This window comes from Canis lupus, chromosome 10 (genome assembly GCF_048164855.1).
Source record: "Canis lupus baileyi chromosome 10, mCanLup2.hap1, whole genome shotgun sequence".
In the NCBI taxonomy this organism is placed as follows: domain Eukaryota; kingdom Metazoa; phylum Chordata; class Mammalia; order Carnivora; family Canidae; genus Canis; species Canis lupus.
The window spans coordinates 66,343,853-66,366,142 of NC_132847.1; the positions used below are offsets into that span (position 1 = coordinate 66,343,853).

At 47.5% G+C, this 22,290-nt stretch overlaps 1 protein-coding gene across 11 annotated transcripts in view; it reads right to left on the reverse strand.

The window, feature by feature from the left end:
- The window catches only part of PTPN3 (protein tyrosine phosphatase non-receptor type 3), a 141,438-nt gene that overhangs the window by 1,508 nt on the left and 117,640 nt on the right, over positions 1-22,290 (reverse strand). For 10 of the 11 annotated variants that reach the window (XM_072842274.1, XM_072842275.1, XM_072842279.1 and 7 more), the window contains 7 exons: positions 21,821-21,981; positions 10,543-10,633; positions 10,157-10,218; positions 7,955-8,101; positions 3,438-3,566; positions 2,387-2,532; positions 1,751-1,886 (listed from right to left, as the gene is read on the reverse strand). In XM_072842274.1, coding sequence (XP_072698375.1) covers positions 1,751-1,886; positions 2,387-2,532; positions 3,438-3,566; positions 7,955-8,101; positions 10,157-10,218; positions 10,543-10,633; positions 21,821-21,981 — 872 coding nt within the window. Of the gene's footprint in view, positions 1-658; positions 969-1,750; positions 1,887-2,386; positions 2,533-3,437; positions 3,567-7,954; positions 8,102-10,156; positions 10,219-10,542; positions 10,634-21,820; positions 21,982-22,290 lie in introns of all 11 variants that reach the window. The other variant, XR_012038463.1, reaches the window with a different exon arrangement.

The following is a 22,290-nucleotide window of genomic DNA, read 5'->3' on the forward strand; positions in this document are numbered from 1 at the left end:
CACATCGCTCATAAATATGCCCTGAGGTCCAGCTCTGGGCCAGGCCACACCCTGTGCTACACGCCAGGGAAGCACCCGTGGAGCAGATACACCCGTGAAGCCGTCAGGCCTACATGTGAGGGCTGGGCAATGGATGGCGGAAACCACAGTGTAGGGAGGGACCAGGGGTCTGGGGGGGCGGGTCGGGGACACAACCCTGCAGGGTGACCATTCTAGTGTACGCTCAAGTGTGGAGACTCCGACAGCCCGTTCCGCGTGGCACAGTCAGGGCTCAGAGCCCCTGCCTGGAACCCCAGGGCCTGGGAGGCAGGGCTTGCATAGGTGGCTGGGACGTGGTTGTGCAGGGCCTTGTGCCGGGGTAAGGGGTCTGGACTTTGTCTTAAGGAGGGCCATTGAAAGCTGCTCTGTAGGATACGGTTCTTTCTATTCACCAACACCTAAGGAACTTACTTAGTGACGTGTACAGGCTGAAAGAAAGCATTTAGACCATGCTTCAGCAGCTAGGAAGATCTACCAGGATGCACTGTAAACATTTTTAACCAGCCGTCCCCATAACATGAAACAGGGCAGAGAACAATAGTGTCTGATTTTTTCCTCTTAACCATATTTCCAGAGTATAATATAAAACAAGAGCTCACAATTATTAGAGAAATCTTACACGCTCTGTCCATGAGCTTGTGCGGACACAGAGCTGGCTGTAACGTGGAATTTCCGCTCCTTTCTTTGCTGACTCCACCTCCTTCATCTGGAGTCACTCCTCCAGAAAGCCTTCCTTGACTTTCCAAAGTCGGCTTTCGCTGCTCTCCATTGAGTTCTCAGACTCCCCCCTGGACTTCCTCCATTACCGTTGACATTTATAACGGACTAATCCAGTTTTCCCACCACATACAAGCCCGGGTCTTTCCAACGTGTGCAATCCTCTAGACGAATGTGGGCTGGTCCCCATTTTGCAGATGCGGAAGTTGAGGCTTGGAGAGAGGTTAAGGGACCATCCAAAGGTCACCCAATATGTGGGGTAGCCGGAATCATGCTCTTTTTTTTCTACATCACCCCCCCCTCCCCCCGCTTCTCTTGAAGTTCCAGGGGGAAAACCACAAGATCTCCTCTTGAGGACACTTGCAGTGTCCATTACCCAGATGTGACACACCCGGGAGACGGCCCAAGGAGGAGAGGGTAGGGCCGTGTGAAACATCCATTAAGCCAAAAGGCTCACCCACAGACAGGCAGGTGGGGTAAAATCTTCGGGTGATTCTGCTTACTTCTGATGGATAAATGATGGGCCAGGGGCTTGACGATGTAGAATGCAACCAGGGGATATCCCTGGGTGGCTCAGTGGTTTGATGCCTGCCTTTGGCCCAGGGCATGATCCTGGAGTCCCGGGATCGAGACCCATGTCGGGCTCCCTGCATGGAGCCTCCTTCTCCCTCTGCCTGTGTCTCTGCCTCTGTGTGTGTGTGTGTGTGTGTGTGTGTGTGTGTGTGTATGTCTTTCATGAATAAATAAAAATCTTAAAAAAAGAAAATGCAACCAGGGCTGCTGCCTGGCTATGGGGTTGGCAGGAAACACGTCATGGAGGGAGGGAAACGGGAAGGACAGTGAAGGGGTGGGCTTTGGGGATCGCTCAGCCACTGACAAGCTCTGTGGCCTTGGTCTCTTGACCTGCAAAACCCTTCGGCAGGTCCAGCCCACGGCAAGGGCTCAGAAGGCGTCGCCCATCGTTACTACTTTTATCAAATGGCTTTCTACTCACTGATGTCTGCACCATCATGGCGCGCTGGTCTCGCATCTTCCGGACAATATCCAGTGGGTAAACAGGCAGGTTTCTCTCAATTAGGCACATGGCTGTTTCCATGGTGACCAGCACACCGGTCCGACCTATTCCAGCACTGGGGGGACAGAAGCGGAGACTTGGGATTTGCTCAGGTCGTATTTCTGCACGGCCCAGCTTAACTCCTAGCCAGTTCCCACGTTTACTCAAACAGAGCTTTCCTCCCCTGACCTTCAAGAATACAAAACACACATTCAGGGCGTGCTCTCCAACAGGCTGAGAAGGCCTCTCCTCATATATTCTGAGGCCAGGGGCTCAAACACCAATGAAAAGAAACCCACCTTTCAGTGCAGGCTGCACCCCACTCTCACATCTCACGTGAGGCGACCCAAGGAGAGAGGGAAAGCGGAGGGTGGGGCTTTCCTCCTCTGGTCTACATCCAGAGACTTACGCTTTCGTAAAATCCCGAATCTTTTGAAATAGTGAAGAAATAAAGTAAACAGAGCCTTCTGGTAAAAGCATATGGTCTCGGGGGATTGAGGGTGATCCTTGCCAACTCTCTCCAGGTCTTTCCCTACGGAGTCTGTGGATTCAAACAAACAAGACCAGCCACGGTACCTGCAGTGAACTAACATGGGTTCGCCATCCGCTCTCAGGGACCTCACATAGTTTACGAACTCCAGAAAGTCCGAGGAGTCATCAGGAACGCCGTGGTCGGGCCACGCGACGTACTGGAGATGCGTGACCGTGTGCTCCTCCCCGGTCTGCGGAAGATGCAGGGCGGCCTTGGTGAGTCAATCTGGAAGGCGGGCGGCAGCTCCGGGCCTGGCCCCAGCTCCGGTGGTGCGGTCTCCTGCTGCCCTTGCGCCCACTGTGCACAACCCTGCCGAGGCCCCTGCAAGCTCCCACTCACCCTCCACGGCTACTCTCCCACGCGCCCATCTTCTAGGACTCGGCTCGGGCCTGCCCCCCTCAGGACCTCTTGCTTCTCCTCTTGCACCCACTATGATTTCTCCCCTTCCACTCCTACAGTACTTGCCATCAGTGGGGCAAAATATACATAACGTGAAGTCTGCCATTAACTATTAAGAGTACAGCTCAGTGGCATTACATACGTTCCCAGTGTTGTGCAACCATCACCACTATTTCCAGAACTTTTTCATCTTCTCAAGCCGAAACTCTGTACCCACAAAGCACTAACTCTTCATGCGCTGCTCCCCGCAGCCAACCACCCTTCCACTTCCTGTCTCTGATTTTGACTACTTCAAGTACTCCACAGTCACACAGTACTTTCCTCTCACGACGGGCTAACTTGACCTCGTATGATGCCTTCAAGGTTTACCCCTGCTATAAATGCATCAGAAGGGCCTTCCTTCGAAAGGCTGAATTGATCCCACTGTATAAATATACCGCATCTTGTTCACCGGTTCACCCGTCAATGTCCATCGCATGTTCCCACCTGCGGGCTAGTGTCAACAGTGGTGCTGTGAACAAGGATGCTGGTTCTTTCACAAGTCGGCTTGTACGTTTACCGAAATGTGCACCAGGTAAAAATGGGGAACAGACCTGGAAGCACTGCCCTATCATCCGGGACCATGGTGGATGCTGATGTGGCACCTGCCTCTAAGCTGGGCTGTGCCCGACCAGTCCCTGCAGGGGCGCTGCTTACCTCAGTGTTGGTGACCAGCATTTCTCGGAACACGTAAGCGAGGGTGCAGTCCTCTGACTGACATCGGATGTGAAAGTTGCCATGTTCCATGACATCGGGAGGATCGGGCCAGTACTGGTGACATTTGGTCTGCAAGGGAACCACTGGGGGTGAGCTGACCTCCGCTGTGGGGGGTGCACATGAGCAGTCACCTGGACGGCCAGGTGGGGTGTTTGGCCAGAGCCCTCACACTCACACCAGGGACCGTGAGAGCTCCAGGTGGAGAGAGACTCAGGCAAAGCCAATCTGCTCTGTGCCTGTCTCCTGAGGGCAGCAGAGGAGCCTCCCCTCCTCCCCTGGAGAGCAGGGTGGGGGTGGGCCTGCCAGGGCTGGGGCTGGAGCCTGGAGGAGGAGTCCAGAGCTCATCCTCTTCATTACGCGGGTCCCGTTGCTGGAAGAACTGGAGAGGTCTCAGACAGGGTGTCTTTTTATTTTTATTTTTATTTATTTTTATTTATTTATTTTTTTTCAGACAGGGTGTCTTGATACAGGAGCGACCTCTCCTCCTCATTCATCCCCATCCCCCATCAAGCCCACTCCAGGCCACAGGCCCCACCTTCTCTGCTCTCCACACCCCCTTTCGCCTCACCCTCCTTCACCATCCATCCCCTGCCTCTTCGAGTAGGAGGCCTCAAGGCATAGCCGTTAAGAGCACACAGGGGGAAGTCAGAGCGCCCCTGGACTCATCTCCTCTACTGGTTAGCCTTGTGACTTTGAACCTGCTACTTGACCTCTCAGATTTTCACCGTCTTTGCCTGATAGATGGGGACTGCACCTGCTTCCCAGGTGGTGACAGAGGCGGGAGGTTAACAGTGTGCAGTACTAGGCTTACCCGGGGGTGCGGTGGGGGTGGGGGGCAGGTTATCATTGTTGCTACGGGCCCCACATCAACTTCACTAAGGATGATCAGAAATTCCTCAGAAATCTCAGTGAAAGAAGTCTCCAAACTGAGATGAACATCCCGTTACATTCAAGCCATATCCCCTAGACCCTCAGATGCCATTGTCCGTGACTCACGGAGCTGACGCATCTCCCAGATGGCAGACAGGGAACCTCGGCCTCACAGGGGGTAAGCGACTTGCCCAGGGTCGTAGGGCCTGCTGTGGCTTCCCCACCGGCTCCCTGAGCCCACAGCCTCTCCCTCTGTTTGATCCTCCCTTCCAAATCCTGACGCTTGGGCCACAGCTGTTTCAGCTCTTGCCTCCGGCTTCAAAGCAAAACTCAGGACCAAGCTGTCCATCCCATCATAGTTCCATCAAATTCTGACTCATTCAAATTTTTTTTCCTCCAAGCCTATAGTTGCAACATCTTACATAAAAATTATATTTGTGTACAGCTAAAAGGGGCTATAAACCAACAGATGCACGTAATTTGTCTAGAACAGCTTTTCTATTCTTATTTCTGAACGTCACAGTGAATATCTGAAATTAAAATATGCGGCTGGAGAGCTGGAGTTAAGAATTAACTTGTAAACCTTAAATATGGGTGTGTTTTGGTTAGTGGCCATTTCCCAACTTCCCTTAGACATGAAGGGGCGGCTGCGCCCCCAACCCAAGGCAGAGTCGACACCCACTGGTCTACACCTGCCTCATCCTCACAGGGTGTTTGAAAACATCATCAAAAGGCTGTGACTGCGCTGTGGCCCGTGAACTGGCCCTGAGCACTCAGAGGCATCTCACCCTCTCAACCCTCCGCCGTCCCCTGACCGGAGAATGTGGGTTCTGCTTGCCAGAGGCTGCTCCAAGGGCACAGCCTTAAGACAGTAAGTAATGTGGTGCTGAAGACACCCATACCACATACATAGATAGGGTCTCTCTCGTTATAAACTTTTAAGATTTATCGGGAATCGCAGGGATCCATGTGTCTTGCTGCTGCCCAAGACTAGACTTGGAAGTTCCCTTTGCTTATTACAACTGCCACCTGCCAACCTGGGGTGGCCTGCCTTCAGTTTCTCCCCACCCCCTGCATAGAGGGGTGGGGGTGCAGAGCACACCTGGGCAGCCCCCGGGAGGGTAGGACCAATATGAGGTGGCGTAGCTCTCTGCTACAGACTCCCGAGTGTCCTGCCCACAGGACAGCTGATGGGAAGGGTCTCTGAAGTGATCAGCCCATACAAGGCAGAGATGCAAATACCTACTTCCAGAGACTCCCAGTGAATGTGACCAGAACTAGACTCTACCCTTTGGTCCAATTTAGATTTTAGGTCTGTTTGCATCTCAAAGCACTGAGGGTGTAGTAGAAAGAGCAAGGCGTCTGTGGAATCCCGGAGTTTCTAATAATAAGCTCCACTAACCAACTGTGTGATCCTGGGCAAGTCACCAGACTTCTTTTGAGTCTCCGTCTCCATGTTAATGCTGGCTGTGGGGGGTGAGGATGCTAGAGCCTACCAGCTATTGAACAGGGCATGCCCAGCGCTAAATGGCACTTTTTAAGGACATTAGCTGGGCCTCAAAAAACCCTACGAGGTAGGCAGCATTGGTGTCTCTACTTTGCATATGAGTAAATGGAGGCTCTGAGTGTGAATCTGCCGCCGATCATACGTATCAGAAGTGGTGCACACATAGATCTAAGAAATAATTTTCACTCAAAGGAAGCATCCCTGATGGAAGGTTCGGGAGAATGCTTTTTCAGTAGAAAAGCCGTATCTCCATAGGTCTTTTTTTCTCTAGGAGGAAACCTGTGAACCTGAAGAGAGACTATAATGAAAAACATTTTGGGTGGGCATGAGAAAAGGCAGAACTCAAAGTGATGCTGCAGTGGGAGCCCCTCACAGGCTACAGGGCGACACAGGCGCTAGAGGAGACCCTGCACCAGCAGACATGCCTGCTGGGCGCAGCCGTGAGAGGGGACTCCGGCCAGCCCCATGCCTGTGGGGGGGCCCGCTCTGCTAAATGCACGGGTGGGGGGTGAAAGCACATGGGGCATGCTGAAAGCCTCATCTCTCAGAACAAGGACGGGGTGAAGCTGCTGACCTGGAGAGAACCCATGGGTGGTGGTGAGGACCAGATAAGGGACCTCAAGATAAAGGGCTCAGGTCAGCCGAGGGTGTGTAACAGCAGGAGGAGGAAACGTGCAGCCTGGATTTTAGAAGAACAGGTTTCTCATGATCGATAAACAGGAGGGCTAAGTCCCCAGGGCCCCAGATGGTGAAGGGAATGCTGACTCAGGACCGGGGGCCGGCTGGGATGCGCTCAGTCAGGTAGATGGCTGGGAGACAAAGCCCACGGTCACAGGGAGACCTCACAGGGGCTCAGGCTCAGGGCAGATGCCAACAAAAGGCAGGGAGGTGGGACGTCAGTAGGCAGGGCAGGACCCACAAGGGCAGGTGGAGGAAGCAGGGCCTGTGGGTTATAAGCTTTCACAAAGTCTGAGATTATTTTCAGATACCTAAAAGGCCAGTTACGAGAAGACAGGGGTAACTTATTCTGCATCTTCCAAGTGGGAGAAGCACATGGGGTAAAGGTCCAAAGTCATGTGGATTTCAGCTAGTTGTAAGGAAGAATTTTTTTTTTTTTTTTTTTAATTAGAGCTGAATACCCACAGGATGGACCCTGGAGGTGTTTTTGCAAGAGTCGGGAGCCCTCTGCCTGGGACAATGCACTGAAGTCCTTTGCAATCCACAGGGCTCTGCAGAATAAGTAGGAATCCTTATTTTGCTGTTTCAGGTGAGAGTGTAGACTGTTCTCAAACATACTAGTCGTTCTATCCTGCATAATTTGATTTTCAGCCTGGATCAATTTGGTATTCCGAACTATGTACCAAGGAGAAAGGCCTCGGAGGAAGCTGCACACAAATCATTCAAAGCAGGTGGCTCAAAGTTAATTTATATCTGATTTTGGAATGGGTTTCTGAATAAATGTTTCATAATGAAGTTATGTTGATGCATGCACAAGTTAGAGGATGCACAACACAGGTATCCCTTGCACAGTGACTTCTGTTATACAACCAGCGATCTGCTCCTCTGGAAATGCCTGCCCGCTAAGCACAGTGTGGTGCCCATCACTCTCCTAATCAAGCCCTTATTCCTCTTTGTGCATCGGGTTTTGAGGCAACCCAAGTGAAGGCTGACAGAGGTTACAACTTCTCCTACTTTTTTATGGCCACTGTGGCACCCCACACTGTTCTTTTCAGGACCAGCGCTTGTCCTAGGTGGCTGAGAATATAGTCAACACAGGGGTTCTGGGGCAGGTGAGGGGAGGGGAGGCAAGGGGAATTGCCTTCTGGCTTGTTATGATGGATCTAAGCTAGGAGTGAGGGGCTGTTGGATCACTCGTGAGCTCAGGGAAGGCCAGGGAGGGAGCAGGAGTGCTGAGGTGCCCATCACTGGAGGTGCCTATCAGTAGCTCTGTAAAGGAGTCTTATGGGTCATTTACAGGCTGGACCAGAGGACATTTAAGACCCTTTCCAGGTCTGAGATTCAGGTTCCACAGAGCACAGTGTGACATGGCCACACTGGAACTGGAAATCAAGCCACTTACCCGTCCTCGCTCTGTGAGAGTCGTCAACATGACAATGAGTGACAACTTCTGATCCCAGACGACTTGCCAAAATTGTGCACAGGTGTGTGGCAGGGGACCCTGAGCAGCAATGTACTTGTTCACAAGGTTAGCAGCAGGAATTTCCATCTGGCAAGAGATTGTTAAGGCATTAGTACCTGTCACTGCGACAAGGTGGACACGGAACTGGATCTTAAAGACTCTTCAAGTTGATCATTGATGTCAGTCACATCAGAATATCCTATCAATTTACAGCCAATAAGGAAAATCAAAGAAAAGGCTATTTCTAAAAATCCTTGAAAGACCCTTGGCGTAACACTAGCATTAAGCACTTATGCTGTTTGACACTCAGGAGGCAATAATCAAGAAATGTGCCTACAAGAGGGCAAGAATTTTAATGACCTTTACTGCTGTATCCTAAATATAATCCATAGTGGCCATCTGTATTTTCAGCAATACATACCAGCCCTCATGCTCCAAATCTTTCCCCAGACAGGGCTTTCTATCAAAATCCATTTACTTTTCTTTGAAGCACAGCCCATACAGGTTTATGCCACCGCAAATGCTGCACTTAGCTCTCTGCGGGGCCGCCAACGCTTGTGTCACTGAGTTGACCTCCACCCAGCCTTCCTGATGTAGGATCGACACAAAACTGCATGTGTTTAAGGTCTACAACACGACGCTCTGATAGACGCATATGTTGTGAAATGATCACCACAATCTAGCTAATGAACACATCTACCACCTCAGTTACCACTCGAGTTGATTAACGTTAAACGTCAAAATGTTTTCAACTGTCCTCAGTGTCTCTCCCCCATCCTGGTTGGTCTGCTTTGACTTCTTCCCTCTGAACTGAGTCATTTCTATGAAAAACGACGCAGAACCTGCTGAGCTTTGAAGTGACACTGTGATTCACTCATTCTTAGGTGGGGAAGGCAAACAGAGGCGCCTAATTCATGGTTTGGTTGATGCTTGGGTAAATGGCTTCATCAACCCTTAGTGTCCCTACATCCCCATGATCAGAGAGATTGGATCACCTGACCTTGCTGACCTCACCAATTCTGATGCTCTGCTGTCAAGACACCAGGAATGGTGAAGTGAGGATCAATGAATTCCATAGGTGTTTTGGAATAAATGGAATCACTGATAAGACCCATTTTTTTAGGGTAGTTCTTGATACTTTGCTGTAACTTAAGAACTTGAGAAATCCTCTGTTCATTTAGAGCAGGGGTTGGCAAACTGTGGCCTGAGGGCCAAATGTAACTGCCACTTTGCAAGCTCAGAGTCTTTCTTTTTTCAAAGATTTAACTTGTTTACTCAGAGAGTGTGAGCAGGGGAGGGAACAGAGGCAGAAGGAGAGAGAGAGAAGCTCAAGCAGACCCCATGTGAGATGTGGAGCCTGATGCAGCGCTCCATCTCATGACCTTGAGGATCACAACCGGAGATGAAATCAAGAGTCATACACCTATTTGAGCCACCCAGGTGCCCTGCAAGCTCAGAGTGTGTAAAACATATTTTTACATGGTGGTGTTTTAAATGGTCATGTTAGTACCTAAGTAATACCCTCCATTTTGCCACGGCTTGCAAAAACCAAAATATTTATCACTTGGCCCTCTACAGAAAAAGTGTACTGACCCTGGTTTAAATGAAGAAACTGAGATTCAGAGAGCCCAAGTAAGCTGCACACGATGCATTTTCAGGGTGAAATGAATGCCCTTCCTACAACATGTGATATCCTGTACCTTTTCTGTTGAGATTATATGCACAAGCAGATTTTTTACCCCTTATTTTTAGGTGGGATGTACGGTAATAATGTGGGAGGGGGGTGGAAACACAAAGTTACAAGCATAGCACTGGCAAGGGCCAAAAGAAAACAAAAAAAACCAAAACCCCAGAACAACAGAAAAAATAAAAAAGCCCAAAATGTCCACAGCTGAGGCCAGAAGGCATGTGAACTTTGGGGATCCGGGTTCTGGTCTCACCTTCCGTGAGCTTTGTGACTTTTCAAATTATTTAATCTCTGAACCTTAGTCTTGCCCTCCGTAAAATGGGACTACGCTGCCTTCCCTCAGTGGCTGCTGAGGGGCTGAAATGAGGGGGTTCGTCCACGGCAAGCCCCACCCGTGCCACGATCGCGCTCGTGACAGTGATCAACGTGCTCCGGGGTCCAGGTTCTTGACTTACGTTCACAGAACTCGCATTAATATAATCCTCATTTCCCTGCAACAAGACCCGGGTGGTGTCATCTGCGGGGGAGAAAAACAACAACAAAAAAATTTGCCGATTATCCCGAGCGTTATTTTTATCCTGCCAAGTAAACAAGAGTTCAGTGCGCAACCCCATCTGCAGCTCTCGCCTCATTAGCATCAACACGATTCCCCAACTGTTCCGAGTCTGACATGGCGGCAATAAAGACGGTGGTGTTTACAGACACAGTGAGAATCGTTCCAGAATACCAGACAATCTGTTTTAAAAAGGGAAACATTATCTCAGCGTGTTGGGGGGGCGGGGGGAGGCCTGGGCTGGTGGCGGTGGAGGAGGGGAGGGAGGCATTCACACTGGGTACTCACAAGGCAGCACATCTTTATAGCGGTTTTTGTCCAAATTTTGAGGCAGCTTTGCAAACGTGATGGCCAGACCGGGCTTCTTTCTATAGAGTTGCTATATAACAAATACAGAAGTGAGAAAAAAAAACAAAAAACAAAAAAAAAAAACCCAAACCCAAAACACCAACAACCCAACACTGCAAAAGACAGCTATGGAGGGAGTGAGGAAACCTACTTTAACAATAAAGTCTACCACTCCTGGCACTAGATCTTAGCACTTAAAAGCGATTAGATGCTTTAATTAATTAGTTGAGAGAGTGGGGGACGGGGGAGGCAGAAAATCTCACAGAGCCTGACAGGGGGCTCGATCTTACAACTCTGAGATCACGAACTGAGATAAAATCAAGAGTGAGATGCTCAACCGACTGAGCTACCCAGGTGCCCGTGGGTACTAGATTTTAAAAGAAAACTCTTCCTAATGAGGAATTTTACACTCCCATGAGAAACAGACTAGATTCACTTTTTTTTTTTTTTTTTTAAACCTAAGGATCTTTGGGGAAAAGGAAGTCATAGGAAGGGGTCTGAGTCATAGATAATGGAACGTTGGTAAGTAAAACCTCGCCTTTATGACAGTTATTTGACAAATGCTAGGAGCAAGTAGAGAAAGGAAAGGATCCTGACTCAAAGTTGCATGGAAACCATTTACATTAGTCTAGGAACATTTCCCTCTGGTTCAATGGAAGGAACCAGCTTCTTAACTAAAGAACAAGAGCATTTCATTCATCATTTCAGAAGTCTGTTTCTACAGCAAAAAACGGTAAACTTCATTTAAACAGGCATTTCCCTGTGCATGTAATAGCTAGCAAAAAAAAAAAAAATGCAATTCAAACCACCTTTGCACATCTCTAAGCACCTATGGGCACACTGGTGCGGCACCTGATAGGATTCTGGCAACGGCTCGTGGAGGTACCCTTACTTTGCAAGCAAGACACAGAGATCAAATATCTTGCTCACAATCACGAATGACAGGCTGAATTCAGATCTGACTCAAAGCTTGAGTTTTCTTTTTCTTTGAAACCAGACTATGGAGGTGTGGTTGTCATGTACGATGTAGTACATACTTCATGTATACAACTTGCTGAGTCGGGTGGGGATAAGTATATACCAGTGAAACCACCACCACCACAAAGGCCACAGACACATCCATTCCTTACCAGTTTCCCCTGCTCTTGGGTTTTCTTTTTTTAAAAACATTTTTATCTATTTATTTGAGACAGAGCATGAGTGAGGAGGAGGAGCAGAGGGAGAAGTAAACTCCCCACGGAGCAGAGAGCTCCATGTGGGGCTCAATCCCAGGACTTTGGGATCATGACCTGTGCTGAAGGCAGATGCTTAACCAACTGAATCACCCAGGCGCCCCTAGAGTTTTTTTTTATACAACTGTTTCTCATTCTTTGAACTAGAGAGTGAAAAAGCCTGAGTGAGCAGAGAAGAGAGGCAGAGATGGAGAGAGAGAATCTTAAGCTGATTCTGCGCTGAGGGTGGAGCCCCACCTGGGGCTCGATCTCATGACCCTGAGATCATGATCTGAGCTGAAGCCAAGAGTTGGGCACTCAACTAACTGAGCCACCCAGATGCCCCTTGCCAGTGGTTTTTTTTTTTTTTTTGGCCAGTGTTTTTTTTTTTAAATTAACTTTATGAAAGTTTAAAAACAATGCGATTTTTTTTTCAATATTGGAAGTGTTCTTTTCTTCCCCCTAGAAAATCTGGGAAATTCAGACAGGTTTAAAGAAAAAAATATTACCAGTAATTTCACAACCCCCAAAACAACCCTTTTCATATGTTTTCTCTAATTTTCTATGCATACATGCATACAAATAAACATAAGTACACATGTAAACATGTAAGACAGACGTGCTACATTTTTAAAAATAAAAAATGAGACTCAACTACATATTAGCACCTCCTATACTATGTTCCATGGAACCTGAGCATTTTGAAAGACGCTAATAAGTATTTTAGAGAGGGATCCCTGGGTGGCGCAGCGGTTTGGCGCCTGCCTTTGGCCCAGGGCACGATCCTGGAGATCTGGGATCAAATCCCATGTCGGGCTCCCAGTGCATGGAGCCTGCTTCTCCCTCTGCCTGTGTCTCTGCCTCATTCTCTCTCTCTCTCTCTGTGACTATCACAAATAAATAAAAATTAAAAAAAAAATAAGTATTTTAGAGAAAGTTTCAAGGTCAAAGAAATTTGGGAAATACAAGCCACCTGTAGGTTCTATGACTCTCCAAGAAGGCCAGCCCTAAAGTACTTTATCTTAATTCTGATTACCTGAGCATTTCTCAAGCTAATTTGGAGGCCATGGAGGAACTCACATCTCCTAAGAGGTATTCTGGGAAATACCACCATAATTTTGAAGGCTGTTTTTTCCTCCTTATTACAGTGGCTACTTCCCTGTGCCATTAAATCTTCTAAATATTCTCGATATAAAATGATGTTTTCCCTGTATTAATTTATATTCTCATAATTGAACTCTTTTTCTTTTTAAAGATTTTTATTTATTTATTCAGGAGAGACACAGAGAGAAGCAGAGACATAGACAGAGGGAGAAGCAGGCTCCTTGCAGGGAGCACGACGTGGGACTCGATCCCCCAACTGGGATCACACACTGAGCCAAAGGCAGACACTCAACCACCGAGCCACCCCGGCGTCTCTTATAACTTAACTTTGACTCTACTTTTTTGATTGGGCTGTTTTCAATGTTCTTATTCTTATAAATTTCCTGGAGAATTACTTCAAAACATATTTTTAGGGACTTTGATACGTATAACTAAGTTGCCCTACAGGGATGAATGAGAATGGTTAGTCCATCAAATTGTGGCCAAAATCATCAATGTGTTTACAATTTGAAGAAGGCTGAAGAGTATTTTCCCCCCAGTGTTTTTGCAAATTGTATTTCTTGTTTTGTAAACTGACCTCTGGGAGTCTGCGTTTCTCTTATTAGTTTTTTTTTTCACTAAATAAACAAGCTGCATAGAAATCACCAGGAGAGGATTAGCACTGAGTTTTGGCAACAGTAATTGTTTCAGGTCTCATGCATTTACCAAATGTTTAGAATTTGCAATCTCTCCCCCAGCTCAGCTACTGAACTTCACCATTCAGGTTCATAACCATCAAGTAGCCACTGAACAACTTCTTACACATTTGCCAGCTTTAATGGACAGAGACCATTCTAGAAATAAATTTATGATTTATGAGAAGGTTTGGTCTGATACTGTAAGGAGAATATCTGAGTCAAATTTCCCAAAATGACTTTTTGGTTCTAACTGCATGGAGGTAAAATCCAATTAAGTGAATATAATCAGTAAAGCTAAGCCGGAGGTTGAAAGATTTTTTTCCCCCCAAATAAAAAACCATAAATGTAATCAACTTGAGATGGTCTAACAGAAAAGCACAGATGTAACAAAAGGTGTTAAGTACAGTACATGAATAAATATATCTTAGCAATAATGATCTGTTGATAAGATTAAGGTACTAAAATAAAATAGCAGTGTTTAGACATTTTTAAATGTGCATACCCTGGGTTTATCTGACAGGAATGCATAAAGATTCATATCAAAGAAACTTCTTCACAGCAAAGTATTTTTTTATTAGCAGAATACTGGAAACAGCCTGAAAATTTCCCAATAGGGAGAAAGAAGTGTTGCATTAAATTATGGTACCGTCATACCACAAAACGATGGGCAATGAAAAGAATAAGATTAAAGTGCAGATTTGGAATGATATGCATTCATCTATTTTTAAGCGAAGAATGCAAATCACAGAATAAAGTGGTGATCCCTTCTGTGTACAACAGCACACACACATAACGCATATATAATGTATATACGTGTGCACTTTTGTGTATAAAACATATTTGCAAGAGCACCAGAACAAGTATGGAAGGACAGGCACCGAATTGTTTTTTGTAAATTGTAACAAACAGAGGTAAACAAGAAGGGAGTCAGGAGACAATTCTACTTTGGCTATTCCTGAATTGCCTGAATTATTACAATGCAAATTCTTTTTTAAAAAGTCTTAAAATTTAGTTAACATATAGTGTCATATTGGTTTCAAGTGTAGAATTTAATGATTCATCACGTACATACCACAGCCAATGCTCATCACAAGTGTCCTCCTTAATACTCATCATGCATTTATCCCATCGCCCACTCCTCCCCTCCGGCCGAATTCTTTCTTTTTATGATTTTTTTTTCTTTTCTTTTTATGATTTTAGAGAGAGAGAGTGTGTGTGTGTGCATAAGAGTGCAAGTGACTGGGGAGAGGGAGAGAATCTCTGCTGACTGCTGAGCATGAAGCCTGATGCAGGCAGGGCTCGATCCTACCGCTGTGAGATCACCACCTGAACGGAAACCAAGAGCTGGATGTCCAACTGACTGAACCACCCAGGAGGCCCAGCCAAAATAGTTCTTAAATTCAAATGACTAAATGAGGAAAAAAAAAAAAAACTAGAATAAATCTATACATAAAATTTTAAAATTCAACCAAAAGCTGGGTGAACAGGGAGATGATTTTGGGGGGCCTTTAGAAAGTAGGACAACACACTCATATTCATGTCTGCCTCGCCAAGATGAACACTGAACCCCATTTCTACTGAACTGCTTCCTAGTCATCCACTTAGCTTCTGAAGGTGTTAAGAGTTGGATTTCCACTTCCTTTAATTTATTGGCCTTTTCTCGAGATCTTGTGAGTTGCTCAGTAGGCTATGCAAACACTACTCTGAAAAGGGTGGTCCGGGGTGGAGAGTGAGGGGTTGGAAACCCAGATGTGTCTTCCCAGAATGGTGAGGGATGGAGGGAAAGAAATTAAAGTCCCACAGCCCCCTGTCTGGAGGCGACCTTTAGAGCAGGCTCTTTCAACTACTACTCATTATAAAAGTATACTTGGCTTCGGTTATTCCCAGGCTGAAGGTATGTGAGGCAAGCAAGAGCTCCCAGTCACGGCACCCTTCAATTGTGCCCTAAGACAAGAGCAACCGGGAGGCTGGAAAGGGAGTCTCAGGGGCAGAGGGTTAGAAGTTTTATAAAAAACTATTATTTTTTAAATCCTATAGTGCTTTGTTCTCATCTTACCGGACTGTAGTTCTAAGAAGCTGTGAAACCAAGGGTGAATGATAAAAACATCAGCTGAGAAAGGGTTGCCGTGGAACAACCATATTTAAGTTAGCACCAATATCAGTGGCCCTGGCCTCCAAAGACAGAAAGCTGAGCAGCGGAAACTAGATGTCTCCAACACAGTATCGCAGGGATGGGTAGGATGTGTGGCTTTCCAGCCTAAACATTTCTTCTTCTTCCAAAGATCCTCTAATATTAGAGAGAGGCCATCAGGAGAGGATTCTGATCTCCCCAGACTACTGGCCCAAGCAAAAGTGTGAAATGTGGTCGCCATCCTCGGACGAAGGCTTCAGACACCCCACAGGCTCTGATCCGTGGATGCTGGCAAGGCCCCGCACGGGGCAAGAGAACATTTTGTCAGCTCTCTCACGGGAGAAAAGGAGAATTCTCGAAGGCTGAGAACCCAAGGGGGTGGGGCTGGGGGTAGGGAGAAAAAAAAGGAGGGGGAGTTGAAGGGGCAACAGGCAAGGAGAGCTCAAACAGTAGAAAGGTTCCTTTCACACCCTCAGCAACGACCAGGATCTACTGAAGGGCAAGGATTTTTCAAACAGCTGCTTACAGCCTACTTCCCGTATCAAGCAACCAACAGCGGTCTTCATGGAGGCAGCATCTTGTTTGCTTTGTCCATTGCCATAAACCCTAGGCCAGGAATCCCTGGGTGGCGCAGCGGTTTAGCGCCTGTTTTTGGCCCAGGGCGCGATCCTGGAGACCCGGGATCGAATCCCACATCAGGCTCCCGGTGCATGGAGCCTGCTTCTCCCTCTGCCTGTGTCTCTGCCTCTCTCTCTCTCTCTCTCTCTCTCTGTGTGACTATCATAAAAAAAAAAAAAAAAACCCTAGGCCAGCACTGGACCTGGCACACGGTAGGTGCTTCATCAAAATGTGTAGAGCGATGGAGCAGTGGGATCTGCAGCTTGAACAGAGGGTGCAGACCACTGAGTAAAGCATGACAAGAGGCGTCACGGAGCCATACAGGGAAGCCGAGGGTGCGGGTCTTGAGAGGCTGTTTCCCTTGTAGTACTTTGTAGACATAATTCGCTACTCAGGGGTGATCTGTCTACACTGGGGACTTCCCCTCTCTTTCCCTTGGTAAGAGAAAGATGGTACCTGACCCAGCCAGAGGGCAAGGGACGCTGTCTGGAGGGGACCTGAAGCCTCCCCTTATATTCCCATAAAGGTTTGCTGAAATAAACACTATTGCTAGTAATTTGGGGACCTCCAAAAGCGCTACACAGTCCCAGATGTAGATCCCCCCAGCCTGGGATTAAGCATTCCTTTGAGTCCTTTTCACACATAAATACAGGATAATGAGTTGGGGTGACACTGCCTTTAAAGGGCTTCCGGAATTTCAAACGCAAAGCCCTCCCACTTGCTTTCTGTATTCTACAATTATGAAACATTTTCCTTAAAGAAAAAAAACCAGGAAAATTCTTAAATGCTTTTTTTTTTAAGGTATGAATTCTAATTGTAATTGCCTTCACTAATTCCTACGTGTGTCAATTTGAACCTCTCATTAAGTCTTCAGCTACCTCAGTCCTTCCAAATCGACTTTTATAGTAGTCATAGGAGCCAGTGAGTCACTAGTTTTCACACTAATGGATGTTTCCTGTAAGGGGGATGTAGGAGGGGCTTCAGGAAAAATGGGTCGGGAGAGAAAAAGCTCTGGGTTTCGTAGAGGAGGACAATGATGCTGAAGTGCAATGGGTGGGGGTTTCTGAGCTGGAGTCCTGAGGTCTCTGCTGTATCAGTGCAGAAAGGGAGGAGCACAGAGGTTCATTTCCTATTGTCCTCACTCCAAATGTCCAAAAAGAAGTCTTCACTGGACAAGAAAGAGGCAGAGAAGTTACACATCACTTGGTCACCGCATGGGAACGGGCGCAAAAGTCCTTTGCTGGGAAGCTGGTTCTCAAAGGACACCCCTCCCCTTGCTTAAATAGGTCAACCCAGGGAAAGCATGAAACGAGCCACAGAGTTTCCTTTGCAAAGAAATGAACCTGGGGCCGACTTAATGAGTTCCTTAACAAAAGAGCACCCTGGAGATGGTAAGACTTGGAGCGTGCAAACCCCAAATCTTCCCCTTTAACGTGAGACAGAGCGACGCCCTCGCTTGGCTGAACCAGGTAGAGTACTGAGGCAGTTAGATGCCAATCTGTAGCTCCCGGAGGGAAGGGCTCCGATTGGAGGCTGGGTGAGGAGCTGGGGGAGCACCCAGCAGTGGTGAGTTCGGACACTCGCTAGACGTTAACAGGTTCTAACCCTACCTCTGTCCCACCGGCCACTTGACACGAGGCAAGTCCCCACCCCCCCAGCCTCATTTTCTCCATCTACAAAGGTGCCCTCCTAAAGTTGCGAGAATCAACAGAGACAACATATGTGCAACATACTTGGCAGATTCCAAAGTGCTACAGAAATGCTAATAATTATTAAGCGTGATTTTATCGCAGCTGGGACCGAATGCTTTCTGGAACACATTAGTAATTGTTTACCAAAAGCCACGGGAGGGATGGGGAATTCCCCTAATGAAAAAAATGCTTCCAAACAAGCTTTGCTGAAAACCAGCTAGCCATCACAGGGGGTATTGCATCCACGGCCCGGCTACACCAGGGCAGGCCCTTAGCTGACGCTAAGGGGGTGGGTAGTGCGGGCACCTGCTAGGGACCAGCCCCCCCCACCCTGCTCCTGCCAAGAGCACAGCCCCCATCAGATATGCTGCCACCATCTGCCAATGGTACTGGAGAAACAGGTGGAAAACCAGAAAAGCCAAGACGCTGGAGTCAGATAGCCCAGAGTTCCAAACCCAGGAGACACGACCACTTCTTATATGGAGACTAAACGTGTTGTTTATAAATAATAATAGTTGTTACTCTTTATTGCATTCTTATCATGTGCTAAACCATGCGTTGAGTATGTATCTCATCTAACCCTTATAGCCAACTCATGAGCTCCCCAATTTATAGACAGGGAAGTAGAGGGTACAGAGAGGTGAAGGGACATGCTGCCTGAGGTCACGCCGGGAGTGAGCGACAGAGCCAGGATTTAAAGCCTGGCTCTGTGTGGCTAGATTGCTTCTCAGATCTTTTCTAGGTCTGATGCTGCTGGACTATTCTAATAACAACTCCCACACGTAAATGCCACTTTGTTGTTTCCAAAGTTGTATACTTGTTAAGAGAACAAGCTCCTGAATTAGCTTGTCTGGTTCTAATCGGGCTGAACCATTTACTGTGCAGTAAGCTCTCTGAGACTCTGATCGCTCATCAATACAGTGGGGAGAACAGTTCTGTGAGGCGATGCCCCCCACAAGGTGCTTGGCACATGCACTAAGTGCTCAATTAAAGGTTTCCCTTTGTAGTCATTTCCTGTTTGATCTGGTTTCCTTGAGCATTCCTCCCCTCTAAGGAGGTGTGGGAGACATCTTCCTCCTTCTATAACAGGGGTCGTTATATTATGTTCCACACTCTAGGGTTCCTTGGTTGGGGGGGGGTAGTGTGGGGAGATCAAGAAGGCAGGGCTCCAGGTACCCCACCAGCTCCATCAGGGAGCAGCTCTGGTGTTACCTATTTTGCAAAAGACCATAGTTAAAAAGAGGGTTTTTCCCCCACTTGATTTCTAGGAAACGTATAGACTGAACGAAACGTGCACATCCTAAAATGTAACCCTAAAATTTCTAAGGTCTCCATTTCTCATGCTGCTGTCCAACTGTAAGCTCTAAAGAGGACACTTGACATGGGCAGCAGTGGTACAGTCCCCACTCTGTGGTCCCCCTGGGGCAGCGTGTCCATCAGAAATCTCCCGCCAATCTTGTGAGGAGGATCAACAGCCAGGCCCCATCCCCATGCGTGCGGCTCATCCAGCAGCTGTGGGCTGAGCCCCATTTCACAAGCACCTGGGGGTATATTCCATGCAGGCGGTGGGTCAGTGGGTCACCCTTGGAGAGACACTACTCAAAACTGCAGGGGATGGCGGGTACTTGTCTCTCAAGTATTTTTGAACCTCTCAGTGAAGGTCGGTTGAACAGTGCTCAAGGAAAATCTTACGTGGGATTCCCATATGTAAAACCAAAGCGGAGCTGGCCGCATGGAGGGGGTTTCCCGGAGCACTGTGGAAGACCACGGTTAAGCTCTTTTTCCCTCTTTGAGGACCCACAGTGCCTCCTTGTGGACAATCCGATCGAGGACAGAGGTGCGCCATTCAAGGACTCCCAACACCTGGAGACTCCTCCCAGGACTCCTTGTGGCACTGCTCAACCCAGGTAGGTACGTGTGTTTCCCTGTACTACCTGACACCTTAGGAACTTAGTCTGCCTTCAGGCTGTGACCCTCCTGGCATGACCTTCCCTCCACACTTAATCCCATCCATCCTCTTAATACATCTCACCCCGGAGGACCTCCTGGAACCACCCCCGCCCCACCTCCATTTCCTAGGGAACATACGTCCTACGTAAGGAAATCTTGCCCTATCCTTGGTCTGTAGCTGTTTCAGGGACTCGTGATACATCCCCCAGATACACCAATTTTAGACCATTAGCTCCTTGGGGCCAGAAATCCTCTCTTCCCCTGTGTTCCTGACCCAATGTTTGGCATGTGGTGAATACCTAACACAGGCTCGCTGAATGAGCCCCTCCAAAGTGTCTCCCCGCCTTTCCGAACCATCCCCTCCAATGCCAAGTATTTATTCATATTCTGCAACCAGCTTTTATCTTCTCGTTTCAATGATTTTTGGAGAGTGTTTAAAAAGTTGAGTTTTACAGTGTTTACAATGTATATTTCAATTTTGAACTTTTTTGCAGTGCAGGGCCCGACAACATAACCTCTACGTTTTTGTCCTTCAAAATCTTCAATCAGTGTAGCCTCCTGCAGGACACTGGAAAGAGGGGCTGCTCCTCTTTGTAGATACTCAGTGCCTGTCTACTACTTCTACCAAGTAATGGTAGTACTCCTACCCTCTTACCCTGATTTCATTTCCACAAGATAGGAGGTTATTTTTTGTTTTTTGTTTTTCTCGGGGTGGGGTTAATTCTCATCTTTTATTTCTAGTTTTTTTTTTTTATACTTTCTACTATTGTTTGGATACACATTGCTCTAGTAACGCACATTATCTACATGCTACTCCTTAAGCCATTATAAACCTTTCTTTCACTTAAGAGTCTTTGCTTTATGGTGTTTGCTCTTCAATATTGAGGTCACTTATGCTTTCCTGAATCCATATGGGACCACATGCATTTGACAAACTTCTCAGTTTTGCTTTTGTGACTTTTCCCTTTCTGTAGCTTTCCAAATACAAATGGCATTGCTGACATCTGCGCTTGAACCGAATCTGGACTCTTTCCTAATTTATGAATCCTGACTCTGTAAGTAGTCGCTAATCACGATCTATTTTCTTTTAATGGTCTATGTTAGGTTATCCTCTTCTGTTATCCTTTATGGCATGAACTACTCTTCTTCTACCTTTAAAAAATTTAGAAGATACACACACTCCATTTTCATTCTGCTAGCAATCCATCCGTGGACTTAAAAACCGAATCTCCTGTGTTCCCACTTTGTTCTGGGAGGGCCCTGAACTGAGCTGTGTCACAGGCTCAATTCTATGACTAGAGGTTCCTCCTGCAGAAGGAAGACAGGGTCTGCCTCTGGATTCTACTTCCGTTCACACGGTTCTGGGGGACCCGGGCAGGCCGGCTGCTCCGCCCTTATGGGATGATGCTACCTACCTGCTCCAAACTACAGAGGGTGTCTGGTGGGGTCAGGGACTGGCTGGCTCCTCCGCCACCCTCCGGGGCTCACCCACACTGCCTCTCCAGCACCTTCCACTGCCGAGCATTCTGAGCTTTTGTGTTGGCAGCTAAATACGCTCAGAGTCCCTCCTCCTCAATTTCTGACACGTTTCTCCATGGCTACGGAGCATTACTAGGTAAGAGGGTGAGGCTGAGTTCAGCACCAGGCTGTGGTCCCGTTCCCGGTGTTCTGGGCCTGCTCTGCTGCCCTGTGCTCTGAGTCCCCTGCTGTGTTCCCATGACGAGCACAGGCTGCCTGGAGACTTGGGTCACTCAGCAGCATCCGAGCAGCCCACGGAGACATTGGGCTGCTGTGGCTTCCCCACAGGCCCAGGACATGGCCCTTGTGGCCTCTTACCTCAAACTGGATCAGCACCGTCCCGCTTTCAAGGCCCTTCTTTAGCTGGTCCATGGATCCCTCCAAGGTATCCCCACCCTCTGGGCAAATGGGGAAAATGGCCTCTGGGAAAAGCTGGTTCAGCTCATCGTCGGATTTGATGTCAGTGAATGAGTGGACAGCTGTAGTGAACAAGAAAGAGTGTGTCTGGCAGGGGTAGAAACGTTCTGGTTGATCGGTTTCCTCAAAAAGAATTATACTTACGACACCTGAATGCAGATGGTTTAAAACAGCTTATTAAACGATTAAGCTCATGGTAATCACTTTCACCAAAGACACTACTTCTTGAATGATTCAGTAAGTGCTAATTATACAAAATGACATACTAATCTTTCTGGTTAGTCTTAAATGATGGTGTTTTGTACTTAGAGCCTTTTGACAAAGGTAAGAGAAAGGGAAAGTTTTTTTTTTTTTTTTTTTTTTTTGAGAGC